General features: G+C 38.9%; 1 protein-coding gene across 16 annotated transcripts in view; it reads right to left on the bottom strand.

Moving 5' to 3' along the window:
• The window catches only part of ARL15 (ARF like GTPase 15), a 436720-nt gene that overhangs the window by 277134 nt on the left and 141202 nt on the right, over positions 1-18384 (bottom strand). For 11 of the 16 annotated variants that reach the window (XM_078365506.1, XM_017969921.4, XM_035291576.3 and 8 more), the window contains one exon: positions 14257-14401. The exons of 2 other annotated variants lie outside the window; for them this stretch is intronic. In XM_078365506.1, coding sequence (XP_078221632.1) covers positions 14257-14401 — 145 coding nt within the window. Of the gene's footprint in view, positions 1-14256; positions 14402-18384 lie in introns of those variants that run through there. 3 more of the 16 variants (XR_013532309.1, XR_004739921.3, XR_004739922.3) reach the window with 2 other exon arrangements.

The following is an 18384-nucleotide window of genomic DNA, read 5'->3' as shown; positions in this document are numbered from 1 at the left end:
ACCATTAAAATACCTTTCTCAAAGGGTTGCTTTTGAGGAATAAAGCTACCAGACAGCATGGGCTCTAGAGAAAGAAAGTCTGGGTTCAAATTCTTGCTCTCCCATTTATTCACTGTTTGACTTTGAGCAAGCTACTTTGTCTTCAGTGTCCTCAAACTAGACTAATTTTTCTGAGTCCATGTTCTTCCAGTATTCACTACTCCTGTTACATGATTTTCACAGTTGTAACTACATATCAGTTAATTTGTTTTATATTTGTTGTCCGGCTAGACTGCAAGGAACCAAAATGAAGAAACAACCTACAGTGTATTCTGTATGTCAGAGCTTGGCATGCAATAGGATCTCAATATGATAAGTATTAATATCTATTTCCTCATTTAGCTGCTATAACAATTCTAAAGTCAATGTCAGTAGTACTATCACAAGAAGAAAGTGAAGCTTACAGCAATTAAGTGCTTTGCCAAAAGTACTAAGTGCTAACTTGAAACCAGGTCTCATCACCACAGCCCTACACTGTAGTGCCCCCTCCATATGCCAACAAACTTGAGAGATTCATACCACTTTGCCCAGTTTTCAGCCTAAATACTTGAAGTCAACTGGCCAAATACACATATGCCTAATAAACCCACTAATTTACTGTCCTCCCTGTTTATAAATCACCTAACACAAGAAACTCAAGAGTTTTCAGTTCTATATAACATTGCTTTCTTTTTTTTTTTGAGATGGAGTTTCACTCTTGTTACCCAGGCTGGAGTGCAATGGCGCGATCTCGGCTCACCTCCACCTCCACCTCCTGAGTTCAGGCAATTCTCCTGCCTCAGACTCCTGAGTAGCTGGGATTACAGGCCCGGGCCACCATGCCCAGCTGATTTTTTGTATCTTTAGTAGAGACGGGGTTTCACCATGTTGACCAGGATGGTCTCGATCTGTTGACCTTGTGATCCACCCGCCTCGGCCTCCCAAAGTGCTGGGATTATAGGCGTGAGCCACCGCGCCTGGCCTGCTTTCTTATTAATAAAATAAAAATAATAGCATGAGTTTAGAATGTACATTTTATAGAAACAATTAATAAAATCCAAAACTTAGGAAGGGAGGGAAATGTTCAACTGACTCATCCGTGACAGTATAACTACTCTCCTGCTTCTTCAAACAGAAAGTGTCCTCTGATGCTATCTTCAAGGTATCAGCGTGCTAACATGACAAGGGACTATCCTAGGAGTCTGAGCCACAGCTCTTAGACTCACCAGCAACATTTTTGTCTTGCCTTGAGCTTGAATTCCTCATCTGCAAAATGAGGACTAAATTAGCTCTTTGAGATTTCCTCTAAAATTAGGATTCCATTATTTATATTAAACAAGGAGAAGGAAGTAAAAGTAACCACTGAGTCAGTCATCAATAGCTTGTAGTATTTGGCTGAAGGCCTCACGGGTATGTCTCCCCAGGCTCCATTCAAACAATTTGATGCCTGAAGCCTAAGTTACACAGTCATTTTTTCCTGGCCTATCTAAGCTACATTAGTAAGACTGAAACCTCCCCTAAGATTTAACCCCACAAATTTTTAATAAATATATGACTTAGTAACTCTTTGGGGAAATAACTGTTTGTATAGCCTTTCAGTCTTTGTTTTGCAATCCTTAAATCCAACAAAACCTGTGAGACAAGAAAGATGAATGTGAAGTTTTTCATGCACTGAAAGAATTCCTGGAATTGTAACAAAATTAGTTTTGGGAGGAAGGTTAGTCTATTTTTATTCACTGTGTGGAATACACAAGTATTTTACTTGGACCTACAGACTTAGCCCTCCTCCCCTTCCCTCAAGTCTGAGTGCACACACACAGATACTTGCGTACTTCTTAAATTCCTGGGTCACTCTAAGAACTGCTGAAGGGAAAGACATTCCACAGATCTGGTGGATTTGACCTGGACCAAGGGCATGATTTATGCCACAGCAGTTTTGTGATATTTGGACAACAGACTAACGAAATTCTTCTAACTATGATTTCAACATCATAAAAGGAAATTTAATCTACTGGCATTTATAAAACACAATCCTTTAAAAGATATCAGCATCTGACTTTCTAACTTGTTTCTCCTGTTGACAGTTTAACACATATAAAGCTAATACTGAAGGTATTTGAATGTCTTCTTCAAATTTCATGAACATTTTCAATCTTTTTCAAATATGGTATATATCCCAAGAAGAGGTTTTCAACCTTTTTCAATTCAAAGTGTTCAGTTTTCTCTAGGTTATTCTCCATGGAGCATCAATATTTTATCCTAAGCCTTTAGATTCCATTCCTCTACTTTAAAAAATAGTGAACATTTACGTAATCTACAGTTTAACAACCCCTCTTATCAACAAATTCCTCATACATACACAGTAAAGGAATTCAGTCTGGATAGAGTTCACTTTTATTTCTAGACCAAGGTGCAAATTACTCAGTTTTTCTCTCCTCACCAACAGGTCCTGCTCTCTGGAGGATTTCTTGGCTCTTTGAGTTTGACAATTTAAGTATCTTTTTAAAATTATGTCAGAGGTGAAAAATTGCTGAAGTTAACAATCCAATAAAGTTTGAATTCTCTTTCTCAAGAAAAGGCAGACATTCTCGCCTTGCTGAAATTAAACAAACATCTTTCTCATATGTTTTCATTTTAAGAAACCAATTGTCAAGGTAGATTCTCTTTTCAAATGTTCAAGACTCTGCAACAAATATTTCATTTTTAATTGGCTTTACATTTTCCAAATGTTATAGAGAAATAATTTAAAAGAATAAAGTTTTACCCATAATTTGATCACATCAATAAAGTCGTTATTTTTACAATTCTTCTCTAGTTTTTGGGATGGGAGTTGAGACAGAGTCTTGTTCTGTCACCAGGCGTCAGGCTGGAGTACAGTGGTGCAATCTCGGCTCAGTGCAATCTCCGCCTCCTGGGTTCAAGCAATTCTTCTGCCTTAGCCTCCCTAGTAGCTGGGACTACATGTGCACATCACCACACCCAGCTAGTTTTTGTATTTTTCAGTAGAGACAGGTTTCACCATGTTGTCCAGGATGGTCTCGATCTCTTGACCTCGTGATCCACCCCCCGCAGCCTCCCAAAGTGCTGGGATTACAGGCATGAGCCACCGCAACCGACTTCTCTAGTTTTTTATTCAAATGCAGTTTTCCACAGTTTAATTTCAAAAATTAATGTAAACCTGATTTTTAATTTTTAAATAGAAGACTGTATATATTCTTCCAATCTATAATCATTTTGCTCAAGGTACCATAATGTAATTAACAAACTTCCTTGTTGTATGGCATTTAAACTACCTTAAAGTTGCAGTTACAATACAAAATGTTGCAAGGTATTGCTTTATGCATATAGTTTCCCTTAAGTTACTTACTTAAAATAAATTGCCAGTGGCGTAATTACTAGGTCTGTGAATATTTTCACAAGTTTTGATTTATATGAACAAGTGCTTTCCAAGAAAAGTGCTTTCCAAGAAAAGGGATATCACAACAATCATAATGTAGCAATCATAATGTCACCTATAATACCTGTGCACACCAATGCCACAACAGTTACCAGCACTGACTCTTCTCGTAAAGAAACAGATTTTGGTAAATTTAAGTATAAAACTAACATTTACTTATTTATTCTCTAGTAAAGTTAAACTTCTAGTAAAGTTGAAACTTTTCCATTAATTTGCCATTTATTATTTTTATGACTTATCTCTTTGTAGACTTGGCATAGTTCTAGATGTTATTTTTAAGTGTAGTTGAATTCTCTAGGAGGGCCAGCCATATTCTTATCTGTAATATCTGAAGCAAATATTTCCAACAGTTTTTTTTTTATATTAATCTTAATTTTAGCTTTCCAATGGTTTTAAATTTGTATACAGTTAAGTTCCTTGATCATTCCCTTGTGACTCATTCTCTGCAGGTCCAGCTATTCTGCCGTCTACACACACATGTGGCTTTCTGGCTTCCTCAGAAGGAAGAAAGTTACCTAGTTAACTTTTCCTAGTTACCTTTATTACTACTGGGCTTTGCTGTTTATTTCAGTACCTTCCTTCCACCTCCTTTGTTCTTCTTTACACACACACACACTGAACAACAAAAAGAACTCTGGACCTGGGCAGTAAGTTTGAAGATGTCACCAATCCCTATCTCGAACTCCAGCACTGAACAGTTGTGGATCCCAACGTCAGCCTGTGGGATCTCCTCTGCAGCCTATCCGCCAATACTTCTCTATCATCAGTAACTTGTTTCTCCAACATCTTGCCCTCCATCTTTCACTATAATGAACACACAGGTCCAAAGGCCAAGCATCAACCCTTTTTCTCCTACATCCTGATTTCCTGCCTTCCATGGCCAACTCAGCCTTACCTTTATCATTACAGAGCCCTCTCAGCCAATCATATGGAAACCTCACCTTTGTTAAGAAGAGTCTTCTCTGTGCTCCAACATTTCCCTGCACAGTTATTCTTCCCCCATAGGCTAGCAAACAGAGCTTTCCTTCTCTTATTAATGCCTCTCAGCACAAGCTTCCTTTTATGCTTTTAGAACACTTCATCATAGTCACTTGTTAATAACATCCTACCTGAGTTACAACATGTATTTATATAGGGACCACTGCATTCCCACCTACCAATTTTCAGGGATTTTGTTCATCTCTCTGAATGAATTCAATATTTGTTTAACAGTTGTCCACCACACCCTATATGCTTCTATTCTTATGGGCAACATTTTTAAAACTAGCCAGAGCTATCCTCTAAGTTTCTGATAGGTTTCAGATCTCTAAAACTATCAGCTCTAATTCACATCAACCATCTCCAGTTTATGGCATAGAGTTGTAGATTTTCTACTTTAACAATCATGCCATCGGCAATAAGCTTTTATTTATTCTTTTCCAAAATGAAAGCATTTTATTTATTTTTTCTTGCCTGATTTACTGGCTAGAATCTCTACTACAATGTTGAATAGATGTGGTGAGACCAGGCAACCATGTCTTATTCCTGATCTGATTAGGAAATAATTCAGTTTTTCTCCATTAACTGTGACAACAGCTGCAGGGTTTTCACAGATGCCCTTTAACAGTTGATGTAATTCCTTTCTAGTTCTGCTTTGTTCAGAGTTTTTGTCAAAAACTGGTGCCGAGTTTTTTTGTTTGTTTGTTTATCATATCTTCACAGGATCATAGTTTCTTCTTTTGGCTTATTGATATTGTAAACTAAACTGATTGTTTTTTTTAATGTGCAACCAACTCTGCATTCCTAGAATAAATGTCACATGGTCATGATATGTTATCCTATTAAAATATTATTGTTGAATTTGATTTGCTAGATTTTCACTTATAATTTTTGTATATGTGTTCATGAGAGCTACTGGTATGCAGTTTTCTTTTCTTGTAATGTTTTTGTATGGTTTTGGTATCAGCTTCATGCTGGTCTTAGAAGTTGGGACCTTTTCCCTCCTCTTCAGTTTTCTGGATGAGATTGTACAGAATTGAAAGTATTTCTTCCTTAAGATGTTTGGTTAGGATTCACTAGTGAAACCAACTAGACTTTAAAAAAGAAAGAAAAGGTATCAATTTCTTAAATAGATATAGGTCTATCAGGGTTCTCTATTTCTTCTTGAATGAAATTTGATGGTTTGTCTTTCAAGAAAATTGTTCATTTTCTCTAAGCTGTCATATTTATTGGCATAAAGTTGCTCATGATATTCCCTTATTATTAACCTCTTACTATTTATAAAATCTGTATTGATGTCACCTTTCTTTTCCCTGATATTGGTTATTTGTGTCTTCTTTGATTTTTTTCTGATCAGTTTGGCTAGAGTTTTATCAATTTTACTGACCTTCTCAAAGAATCAGCTTTTGGTTTTACTAATCTTCTCTATGGGTCTTCTATTTCATTGACTTCCACTTTGATCTTTATTTTCTTCTGCTTTATTGGAGCTTAATCCATTTTTCTTTTAGTTCCCTAAGGTGGAAGCTGAGATCATTGATTTGAGGCCCTTCTTTTCTAAACAGACATTTAGTGTTATAAATTTCCCCGAAAGTCCTATTTTATAGGTATCACAGTCTGATATGTAGCGTTGCCATTCAGTGCAAAATCTTTTATAATTTCTCTCTTGATTCCTACTTTGATCCATGGGTTATTTAGAAGTAACTGAGTTTCCAAATACTGGAGAATTTTTCCAGAGATTTTCTTGTTATTGATTTCTAATGCAATTCTATTGTGGTCTGAGAACATATTGGATATAACTTGAAGCCACTTAAACTTATTTAGACTTGTTTTCATAAACCAGATTGTGGCCTAATTTGGCAAATATTCCATGTATACCTAAAAAGAATGTCTTCTGTTGTTGGATGGAGTATTTTTAAAAATGTTAATCAGGTCAACTTAGCTGTTAGTGTTGCTGAAATCTACTATGTATTGGCTGATTTTCTTCCTACATGATCTATAAATTATTGAGAGAAATTGAAGTCTCTGATTATAATTGTGGGTTTGTCCATTTCTCTTTGCAGTTCTGTCATTTTTTCTTTCATATATTTTGAAGCTCTGTTAGGTACATAAATGTTTAGTACTATTACAGCCTCTTGATTAAATGATCCCTTCATCATTATGAACTTCTTTATCCCCAGCCTTATTCACTGCTTTTAAATCTACATTGCCTAATATTAGCATAGCTACTCCAACTTTCTTCTGACTAGTGTTAGCCTGATATATCTTTTTCCACCCTTTTATATTTAACCTATTTGTATCTTTATACTTAAAGTTTGATTCTTAAAGTCAGTATTTGCTTGGGTCTTGCTTTTTTAAAAAATCCATTCTAGCACCCTCTTTCTCTTAATTAAGGAGTCTAGACCATTTATTACTGATTTTTAGGTTTGACTGTATGAACTTTCTACTTGTTTCCTATTTGTTTCATCTATTCTTGTTCACCTTTTCTTCTTTTTCTGCCTTTTTTTGGATTATTTTCGGTAATTCTATTTTTATCTCATTTGTTGCCTTATTGGCTCTCATTATTTGTTTTGCTATTTTAGTGGTTACTTTAGGGTTTACAGTACATCTTTAATCAGTCTACCTTCAAGCGTTGTTATAGACGATTCTTTGCGTAGAGCACAAGAATATTCCAATAGTGTACTTTTCTTTTCCTCACGACCGTTATGCTATTGTTCTCATGCATTTTACTTTTACATATGTTATTAACCCCATAACATGTGGTTATTATTGTTGCTTAAGGAGTTACCTCTTAAAGATATTTAAATAAAGAAATAAATTTTATATAATTACTGACACGCTTTGCATTTCTGGTCCTCTTTATTCTTTTATATAGGCCCATATTTCCATCTGGTATTTTTTTTTTTTTTCTGCCTCAAGGACTTCTTTTTTTTTTTTGAGATGGAGTTTCGCTCTTGTTACCCAGGCTGGAGTGCAACGGCACGATCTCGGCTCACCGCAACCTCCACCTCCTGGGTTCAGGCAATTCTCCTGCCTCGGCCTCCTGAGTAGCTGGGATTACAGGCACGCGCCACCATGCCCAGCTAATTTTTTTGTATTTTTAGTAGAGACGGGGTTTCACCATGTTGACCGGGATGGTCTCGATCTCTGGACCTCGTGATCCACTCACCTTGGCCTCCCAAAGTGCTGGGATTACAGGCGTGAGCCACCGCGCCCGGCCCAAGGACTTCTTTTAACATTTCTTACAATGCTTATCTGCTAACGATAAATTCCTTCAGCTTTTGTATTCTGAAAAAGTCTTTTATTTTTACGTTCTTTTTAAAAAATACTTTTGCTGGATATTGGTTGACATTTTTCCCCTTTCGGTACAATACTTTAAAGATGCTGCTCAAATGTCTTTTACTTGCGTTTTTCCAGTGAAAAAATGTGATGTCATCCTTGTTTTTATTTTTACTCAAGTAACATCTTTTATCTGCTTTTAAGGTATTTTATTTGCACTACTTTGTTCTCAAGAGAAAATAAAAAAGAAGGATGTGTGTTCATATGTATTGATATAAATAGAGACAGAGAAATACTTTAAGAAACTGGCTCACACAATTACAGTTGCTGTAAATCCAAAATCCATAGTTTGGGCTGACAGGAGACCCAGGAAAGAATCAATGTGCAGTTCAAGTCCAAAGGCAATTTACTGAAGAATCCCCTCTTGTTCCAAGGAGGCAAGTCTTTTATTCTGTTCAGGCCTTCAACTGGCTGGATGAGGCCAAACCACATTATGGAGGACAATCTGTCAAAATCCGCAGATTTAAGTATTAATGTCATCCCAAAATACCCTTACAGAAACATCCAGACTAATGTTTGACTACATATTTGGGCACTGGAGCCCAGCCAAGTTACACATAAAATTAAATATATTCTTTAATCACTGGTTTTGAACAATTTTATTATGATGTACCTTGTTAGTTATATTTATGTTTCTTTCTCTTCTCTCTCTCTCTCTCTCTGTGTCACCCGGGCTGGAGTATAGCAGTGTGATCACAGCTCATTGTAGCTTCAAACTCCCGGGCTCAAGCAGTCCTCCAACTTCTATTGCACAGGTAGCTATGATGACAGGTGTGCACCAACACATGCAGCTAATTTATTTATTTATTTTTTTGTAGAGATGAGGTCTTACTATGTTGCCCAAGCTGGTGTCCAATTCCTGACCTCAAGTGATCCTTCCATCTCAGCCTCCCAAAGTATTGGGATTACAAGTGTGAGCCACTGTGCCCAGCCAATGTCATGTTCCTTTTGTTTGGGGTTCAGTGAGCTTCTTAGATCTGCAGGTATAGAGTTTTCTTCATGTTTGACAATGTTTCAGCCATTATTTCTTCAAGTATTTTTCTGTCCCTTTCTACTCACCCTCATGGACTCAAACTACCCTAGGTTAGGTTTAAAGTTGTCCCACAGCTCGCTGGATGCCCTTTGCATTTTTTTCTGTCTTAGACAGTCTCTATTAACAGATAGAATACAGTTATAATAACAGTTTTAATGTCCTTTTGCTAGTTCTGATATTTACATCAGTTATGGGTCACTTCCAATTTGATGATTATTCTCACTATGAATCATGTTTTCTGGCCTCTTCCCATGTCTGAATCTTTGACTGACTGTCAGACATTGTGAATTCTACCTTGTTGAGTGATGAATATTTTTTCTTTAAATCCTATATAGCTTTGTAATGAGTTGCATTAACATTACCAGACACCCAGCCGAGGTTTTGGAACTTGCTAGTATTATCTGCCACGTGAGTCCAGAGTAGTACTCCACTTAGGGCTGACCTTGCCAAGTACTCTACCCATTTCCTCGTGAGTTACAAGTTTTCCAGTCCACACTGTTGCCTCTAGTCCTTTAAGATGGTTCTTTCCATGGCCTTGGGAAGTTTCCTCACATGCATGCATTAAATATTTTGCTGGAAACTCAAGGAAGACCCTCTGAAAATCTCTAGCATTCTCTCTCTGTACAACTCTTTTCTCTGGTACTCTATGCTATGAACGTTAGCTATCTTGGTCTCCCCTTGCTCTCAGCTTCATCTCCTCAATGCAAGGAGTTCACTGAGCTCCACCTCAGCTCCCTCTGGAACTGTGCCACATCCTGGAAACTCTCAAGGCATTAAGCTGGGACAATCACAGTAGACATCTCATTTGTTTCTCGCTCTCAGGAATAACTGTCTTTTGTTGCTTGACATTCACTGGCTTGAAAATTGCTGTTGTGTATATTTCATGAGCTGGCGGTGGTGGCTGTTCTTTTAGGTGGGAGAGCAAACCAGTTCCAGTTATTCCATCTTACCAGAAATCCTCACTCATTCTTGTGCTCACTGCCCTCTCTTGAGCATCTTCAGTCTCCTTTTCCCCTGACGAGCACCCTAAACCTCTGTCTACTAGCATGCTCAAGAGACCTTTTCTTATAGAAACAAATGTGCTTAGCACTATTTTCTCTTTTTCTGTCCATCTTCTTGAAAGAATCATCTATATGCCAAAGAGCTAAGGAGGGAAAATGATGGCCTATCCCTCAATTCCTTTGCTTGCTCATCAATCCCCTCATTTCTCAGGTTGGTTTCCACTTCAATACTCTTCTGAAACCATTTCTACCATTAGTTATTAAATACCATATTGTCACCACATCCAATGCCTTTCTCAGACTTTAGACTTATGCTTACCTTATTTGACTGGTTCTTTTGATTTCTTGCCCATATTTGACTTAAAGGATATTATATAGAACTGCCTGACCTATATTCCTTATCAAATACAGATACTATAACATAAGCTCCAAACAGCAGGGTTGTTTATATATTTTGTTAACTGATATATCCTTAGTCCTTATGTCAGTGGTGGTTACATAACCGGCATTCAACGAATGTGAAATTAATTAATTAAAATATAATTGGTGCTTAGTATCCTTCTCTCTACCCATTACCCCTGGACAATCTCATTCAAATCCAGAGTGGTCTCTCAAATCTCTCTCTCTAGTCTGCTTGTCTTTTAGCATTTGCATCATTATTGGATGTACTGTCAACACCTCAAAATTAGCATGCCCCAAACTAACCTCATTATTTTTATCTTAAAACTATCTGTCATGTTTCCCTACCTTTTTTTTCCAACAATTCACCCAAACACAAAGCTATGAACTTGACTCATGTGATTGTTTTATCTTCCTTTCCTCTCAAATACCCAGCATGACAGTCACTTTTACAGTAGCAATAACATCCCCAAAAGCACTGTCCCTGCTGGATCACCTATAGATCTAACAGGCTCCCCCACAGCTTCTCTAGTCTCTAGGCTCAGATCCCCACATACCTTACATCTCTGCATGCTGTGCCTTAACCCAGTAAAGTCACTAATCTTTCTCTGAATATAACCATGCTTTCTATCCCTACTTCTCCTCACCCCATTCCTCTCTGCTTAGCTCTTACCCATCAAAAAGAACCTACTCAAATGTAACCTTCACTATGAGCTTTCTTTGACCCTCCAGATTAGAAATGCTCTCCTCTTTTAACATTCATATTTACACCATTAAGTATATCACATATCAGATTCTGTCTTAGCACAGAGCCTGGCATATATTAAATAAGCAATATATGTGAACTGTTTTTGTTTTGTTCTGTTTTTGTTTTTTGAGACAGTTTCATTCTTGTTGCCCAGGTTAGAGTGCAATGGCATAATCTCAGCTCACCGCAACCTCCGCCTCCTGGATTCAAGCGATTCTCCTACCTCAGCCTCCCCAGTAGCTGGGATTACAAACAAGTACCACCATGCCCAGCTAATTTTATATTTTTAGTAGAGATGGGGTTTCTCCATGTTGGTCAGGCCGGTCTCGAACTTCCGACCTCAGGTAATCCACCTGCCTCGGCCTCCCAAAGTGCTGGCATTATAGGCATGAGCCACTGTCCCTGGCCTATGTGAACTGTTTTTATCAATACACAGCTTATCTTCCTAACCTGGATATAAACTTCTTGATGGCAGCTTCGTCCAAAGAGGCCTCCAAAAAGGCATTGTGCCAGGTTCAGAACAATGACAACTCAAAGAAGCTTCATATCCAAAAAATTAGCCAACCTAATAACTAATTCATCAGAGAAGTGACTAGCACACGATGATTCTGATAAAACATATTATTAAAAAATTTAATCAAAACAAATATAAAATATAACTTACAAGTAATGCAATTATGTTCAGAGAATCTTTTACACTATAATTAAAAACTGTTCCTCTAGCAATAGTCCTAGAAGATAACTCTCATAAGTGAAAAAGAGCACACTTTGTGTTACTCTTACACATATTTTAGAAGCTATTTTGCTTGAAAAGAATTGTTAAGCTAATAAAGTTTACATAACTTCATTGCATATTACTCAAAAGATATTCACAGTTTTAAAAACAATCAAGTACATACTTCCATCAGAAATCCTAAACCTTGGATACTACTAAACTCCACTTGAATACCTGAACTGGCATCCTATCTCTAGCTCTGTAATAATAGCCATGTCACCACACCTTTGGACTTCAGGTAATTTAGAAACAGAATATGGAAAAGGATTCTTACGTTTCATATAAGGCTGTTATAAGGCTCACAAAGGACTATATAGATTCAATTTACTTTTTTGCTTATGAATTTAACAGACATCTGTATCCATGCCCAAACCTTGTGCCAAACTCTGGGCATGCAATACCACATGTGATGCTCTATCTGCCCTTAGGAGATTATAACCCAAGATGGGGGGATGGGCATGTACACAAAGCAATGCTACAGGCACTAAGTGGGAGAAATATGGACAATGCCCAATGGGGAGAGGAGGGAATACTCGGTTCTGCCCAAGGAGAAAAGAAGGTAGTCAGAAACAGCTTCTGCAAAGAGGCTACGTGTGTGCTCTGCTAATCCTCTCTGAGGTGTCTCCACTTATTACAATCCCCCTATTCTTTCCCACATTCTAAAATCAAGTGATGTTTCTATTCCTTTAACAGCTCCACAGTTTCTTATCTCAATTCCAAAATCTGAAAAGTCCTCAAAACCTACACTTTTTTCCTAACTTATTTGTTGGCAAAACCTGCCCCGAACTGATGTAAGGTTCTTGATCAACAATATCCTTTCTACTTGTTTTAGGAAATCCTAGTTAATAATTCCATCATCCAACCATCACCTAAGCCAGGAATTGAGCCAGCCATAGCTTTCTGGCTCTCACTCTCCAAACCCCACTGCACCAGGCTCTGTCAATTCTAGCCCTCAAATATATATCCTACCTATTCCTTCCTCTTCTTCCCCCGTAACTGCCTCAACCAAGGCCTTCATCATCTCAGCTGCACCGTCGCAGTAATCTTCTGACTCCACCTCTAATCACGCTCCTTACAACTTAGCCCCTATGTCATGGCCAGCTTGATCCTTCTCAAATGGACATCTGATCATATAGTTTCCTTGCTTAAAATATTCTGATGTCTCTGTACTACCTACATGAAAATCCCAAACTCCTGAGTACAGTATGAAAGGTCTGCCAAGATTCAGCGACCACTGAATACAGCTCATCTCCTGGCACTCTATTAAACCTACGCTGCAGTCATGCAGAAATGTGGTTTCCGGGGGTTGCCAATATGTTTCATACTCCTTGCCTTCACACTGCCCCTCTGCTCCTGAATCCTCTTTCTTTTCCACCCCCACACCTTGTTTCTTGTACCAGGCCTACTTATCAAGTTCAAATCCAGTGTAGCAAACCACATCATACATCCTTCACCTCCCCCAGTTCCAGGCAACACTGTCATGCCTCTTCCTTCCATGCCCCATCGATTTCTGGATATAAACTTAATGTTTATGTAGCCAGTATACTGAGTCTCCTGAAATGCTGAAATCATTCCTTATCCCAGGTCTAACACTGGACCTAGCACACAATAGGTGTTCAAAATAAGCTGGTTGAGTGAACAGTCTTTCCAACTTTCACAGACAACGTCTCACCCTTCTCCTTCCTTATCAGCTCACCCTACAGAGGAGCTCTGTTCTTTGCCTCGTGCAGCTGCTCTTCCATTATTTCCTCTAGCTTATGCTCTTCTTTCCTTCTTCATTGTCAGAAGAGAAAGAGGACACATTTGAGAAGTGAAAAAAACCCCAACCAGGATTTCTCACTAATAACTTGACACTGAAAACATTTTGGGCCAGATAACTCTTTGCTGTGGGGGCTGCCCTGTGCATTGTAGGATGTTTAGTAGCACCACTGGCCTCTATCCACTAGAAGCCAGTAATACCTTTCCTACAAATGTCTCCAAAATGTCCCTAGATTGAGAACCACTGCCCTAGACTGACCTTTCTTAGCTATGTCAGGAAGCAACAGGAGAAGGCTGGTGCATGATCTCCTGCACTGACTTTCCTCCAGGTGAAAAATGATAAGGAAAGAACATTCAGACTACATCAGTTTACTGTTTAGGGAGTGTGTGGCCAAGAAACGAAGGCTGGAGTGACACTTCAAGGAAGGAAAGCACTCCATAGGCCCAAGATGAATCCATTTTGTCATATATCAGAGTTTCAGATTTCAGGATTCGCTTGTATTAATATATTCCCAAGCTTCATTTATTCATTGCCACTGACATGACCTGCTAGAGGGATACAGGATACAGCAATTTAATGCTATTAAATCCATTTCAACTCTGAAAAAGAGATAGTGTTTAAAATTAAAACAAACTGATGAAAGCATTAAACTCTAAGTAGAGGGGAGGTGAGGAACCACAAAAATTGCACAGGAAACTAGGACATCTTGGGATGAGAAAGAAAAAGGGACAGAACCCCAGCACAGTACCCACCTGTGGTCGACACGACGTTCTCGGGGCTTTCGCTGCAGAGTTTGGACAACAGACTGGTTTTGCCAGAGCCAGTGAGGCCTATGCAAACCAGGTCATATTCTGGTCGTGCAGGTGGTGGTCCCTTGCAGCAAAGTGCTCTAAAACACTGCCAAAAGAAGGGGGGGAAATGTTCCTTTAAGTAAGAGTGTGGAAATAAACCTTAGTTGCATTGAAAATGACTGAATAAGTATTAAGAAGTAATTGAATAAACTGTTACTTATAAGGAAGAAAATGGTAACTTTAGAATAGTGAAACCTGAAGATACCACTCTAGCCAAGTGATCAAAGTTAACGTTCTTAGTTATGAAACGTTTGTCTACTTCATGGCCCCCTTCCTGCTGAGGCAGGTGCACTGCAAGGAGCATGACATCATCCCGCAGCTTTCCTGCCAAAACCACACAACCTCAATCTAAGCATGAGGAAACCAGATAAAGCCAATCTCAGGAGTATTCCATAAGGCAACTGGCCTGTTCTCCAAAATATCAATGTCTTAAAAGTCAAAAAGACTGAGGAACTGTTCCATGTTAAAGAAGACTAAAAGGACATAATAAAAAAATGCAATACATCTTGGACTGGATCTTAGATCAAGAGGGAAAAAAATACCATAAAGGACATTATTGAGACAATAAGCGAGCACTGAGTATCGATTGCATATTAGGTAAGAGTACTGTATAGCGTTAAATTTCCGGAATTTAATCAATATATTGTGGTTATACAAGAAAAACCATTGTTTTGAGAAAATATTCTAATTATTTATAATACCTCTAAGTATTTAGAGATGAAGGGTCTTAATGTCCACAATTAATTGGCTCAGAAAAATTCTAAATCGCTCCATCTTTATCTAGTGAGGAGAGTGATAAAACCAACATGACAAAATGTTAATGACTAGTGATACTCAGTGAAAAGAATAGAGGAAAATTCCTTGTTCTGGTCTTACCACTGTTTGATGTCATTTCAAAATACAAAGATTTTTAAAATCATTAGAGTCTCTGTACATATCATTGCCTTTATGGCCTTTGCTAAATTTATCAGGTCAATCAACCAGGGTACTATGAACTGTAGTATAGTTTGGGCACTGCACAAACCTGTTTGCTCTGCAAGAATTAATGACAAAGGGATTTGGGCTGGGCACTGTGGCTCCCACCTATAATCCCAGCACTTTGGGAGGCCAAGGCTGGCAGATTACCTGAGGTCAGGAGTTCAAGACCAGCCTGGCCAACGTGGTGAAACCCCGTATCTACTAATACAAAAAAAAAAAATTAGTCAGGCCTGGTGTCAGGTGCTTGTAGTCCCAGCTACTCAGGAGACTGAGGCAGGAGAATCACTTGAATCTGGGTTGCAGAGGTTGCAGTGAGCCAAGATTGCACCATTGCACTCCAGCCTGGGCAACAAGAGCGAGACTTCATCTCAAAATGTAACAAAAGAAAGCCAAGGGGATTTGGGAGACAGGGTGTCCATGCAGCTTTTGATCTTTCTACTTATCCCATATTCATTTGTTAGGGGCCAACTATGTGCCAGCTTGTAGAGCCTGAAACATTTAGGGCCTAAATGATTCATGAGAGAAAGAGGGAAAGGGGGAGACAGGGAGGAAAGGAGGCAGATCTACTCACTTCAGGGTAATCTGGAGATCATGAGAGAAGAGACCTATAAAAAAGCCTGTGTTGATTCATCTCACTCAGATAAAATCTGAGTCCTAATTGGCTGTCATACTCTCATAAATCAAGCTTATCTCTCTCCCTCATTTCTTACATCTAATAGACAAATCCAGTTCATATGACCTCTGAAGTAGTTGTAGGATTGTCCGCTTCTGTCCAGCCCAGGCCATCATCACCTGGACAGCATCGATATCCTCCCACTGGTTCCAGCATATTTGTTCTCGTACCCCCTATTCTCCACACTGCAGCCACTGGATTGCATATAAAGAGAAAATCTGACCTTCTGTGCTTAAGCCACCACAGTGACTTTGCCCAGCTCTCAAGCCCAAACCCTTACCATTGTCTACCCCACACACTCCATGATCTGCTCCAGCCAAGCTCACCAGCCTCATTGCCCTCACTCCCCTAGCTCCTCCAGCCATGCTCTCTCTCACCTCAATTGAGGCATCAGATACATTGTTCCCTCTGCCCCCAGTTCAGGACTTAGCCAACTCCTCATCATTTTTAGGTCTCAACTTAATCATCCTGTGCTCAGGGCAGTCTGCTCCAATCCTAAGATTGTGTTAGCAATTCATGTCTACAGGGCTTTTGTAAATTCGTTACATAGACAATTACAGTTTCTTATTCATCACCAGCCTATGAGAACCATGTCTGTCCCCCTTCATCTCAGTACCCCCAGTGTCTAGCAGAGAACATGGCATAGAATCTACCTTCAGCAAATAATTGTTGAATGAAGAATGAATAACACTCAAATTTTACCCAAGGGGAAAAAAAAAACAGAAAACAGAGACTAACAGGATGCTTGATTTATGCTCTCTGGGCCCTCCAAGCTTCAAGAAAATAATGTCAAAATTAGAAACTCTTGACTTTTTCACTTAGCTTCAATGCTATTAGTTAGCCTGGTTCTAGAAAGAGTGGTTTTGGTGTACAGGATCAAATTTCTTGGTAAATTAGAGCTTCTTTTTGTCCTAAATTCATTTTTCCTCCATTTGTAGGAGGTTCTGCCTGCTTCTGGTAAACAACTCTATGACCCATATTCTTCGTGGGTTTATTCGATGTTAATTGTATTTCCTCCCAGTCTTTTCAAGCCTGATGAGTCCTACTTATTTCAGTCTGCCTTCATCCTTTGAGATGTTCTTCTCTGACCTTCCTTTAGTTCCAGCACACCCTCTCCCACAAGATTAATGACCACAACTACTAACAGCATTCTAGACGCCAACACATCACATTGTGGATTCATATGAAGGCTGGCTGATATTGTCTGACTTTAATAAACTTTTTATATAAAGTCTGTCTCCCAGGCTCAGGATGAGAGTTTTTCCCAGAGATAGATTTATTTATGGATGCATCTATTCCTTCAAAGATGGCTACTGGCTAGCAGCTGTTCAGACTTAGAAGAGGTCTTCCACATTCAACTAGGACACACAACAAAACCAGTCACACAGTTTCTTTTACTGGGCTGCTTTGGTTTTAGTTGGGGTTCAAGGAAGAGAAACCCTACTCCTGCTCTAGAAGCCTTCATTCTCACTCAGCTCCCTGCCAGAATTCTTCTGGACTATCTCCTGGAGGAGGGCTGGCCTGACTACACTGGCCCAAACTATCATAAATCTTTAATATCAAATAAAACTATATGTGACTGATTGCTAGAGCATCCTATTTAAATTATTCATGTTATTATCACTCATATTTTTGCCAAACACTGCAAAATTTCACCTTCATGTTCTTTTTAAAATCCAGAGTATAAAAACTTTGTAGCCCATGCCATTAATATCTATTTCACCTGCTTATTCTAGGTCACCTAAGACACCTCTGACATAAAAGATAATTTCACAGTGACAGCAGTGATATTCTACTCCACTGTGTTTTCTCCTCTCTTTCTCTTTTTTTCTTTTTTTTTTTTTTTAAGCCAGTCTCTCTCTGTCCCTCAGGCTGGAGTACAGTGCTGCAATCGACACTCACTGCAACCTCTCCAATCCTAGGCTCAAGCAATCCTCCCACCTTAGCCTCCCGAATAGCTGGGATTATAGTGTGCACCACTGCACCCAGACAATTTTTGTATTTCTTTGTAGAGACGAGGTTTCACCAAGTTGGCCAGGCTGGTCTCGAACTCCTGAGCTGAGGTGATCTGCTTGCCTTGGCTTCGCAAAGTGCTGAGATTACAGGTGTCAGCCACTGAGCCCGGCATCTCTTCTCTTTTCATATTCTCACCAGTGATGTCATCTTACTCTCATGGTTTCAATCATATAGCTGAATGTCATAAAAACATCCAACATGACATCTCCCCCTGCAACTCCTGGAGCTCTTTCTCAAAGTCCAGGCTCTGCAGTTCCAGCTGTTCTACAAGAACCCAAACTAAAACTGAATAAAACAAAAGGCTCCCCACAAAACCACAGGCTATGAAAATAAGGTACTTTGAAACATAAAGGCCAGATTGA

The sequence above is a fragment of the Callithrix jacchus genome, chromosome 2 (assembly GCF_049354715.1).
Source record: "Callithrix jacchus isolate 240 chromosome 2, calJac240_pri, whole genome shotgun sequence".
Lineage (NCBI taxonomy): Eukaryota > Metazoa > Chordata > Mammalia > Primates > Cebidae > Callithrix > Callithrix jacchus.
Note: the sequence above shows the minus strand (reverse complement) of the source record. Positions and strands in the feature narration are given on the sequence as shown.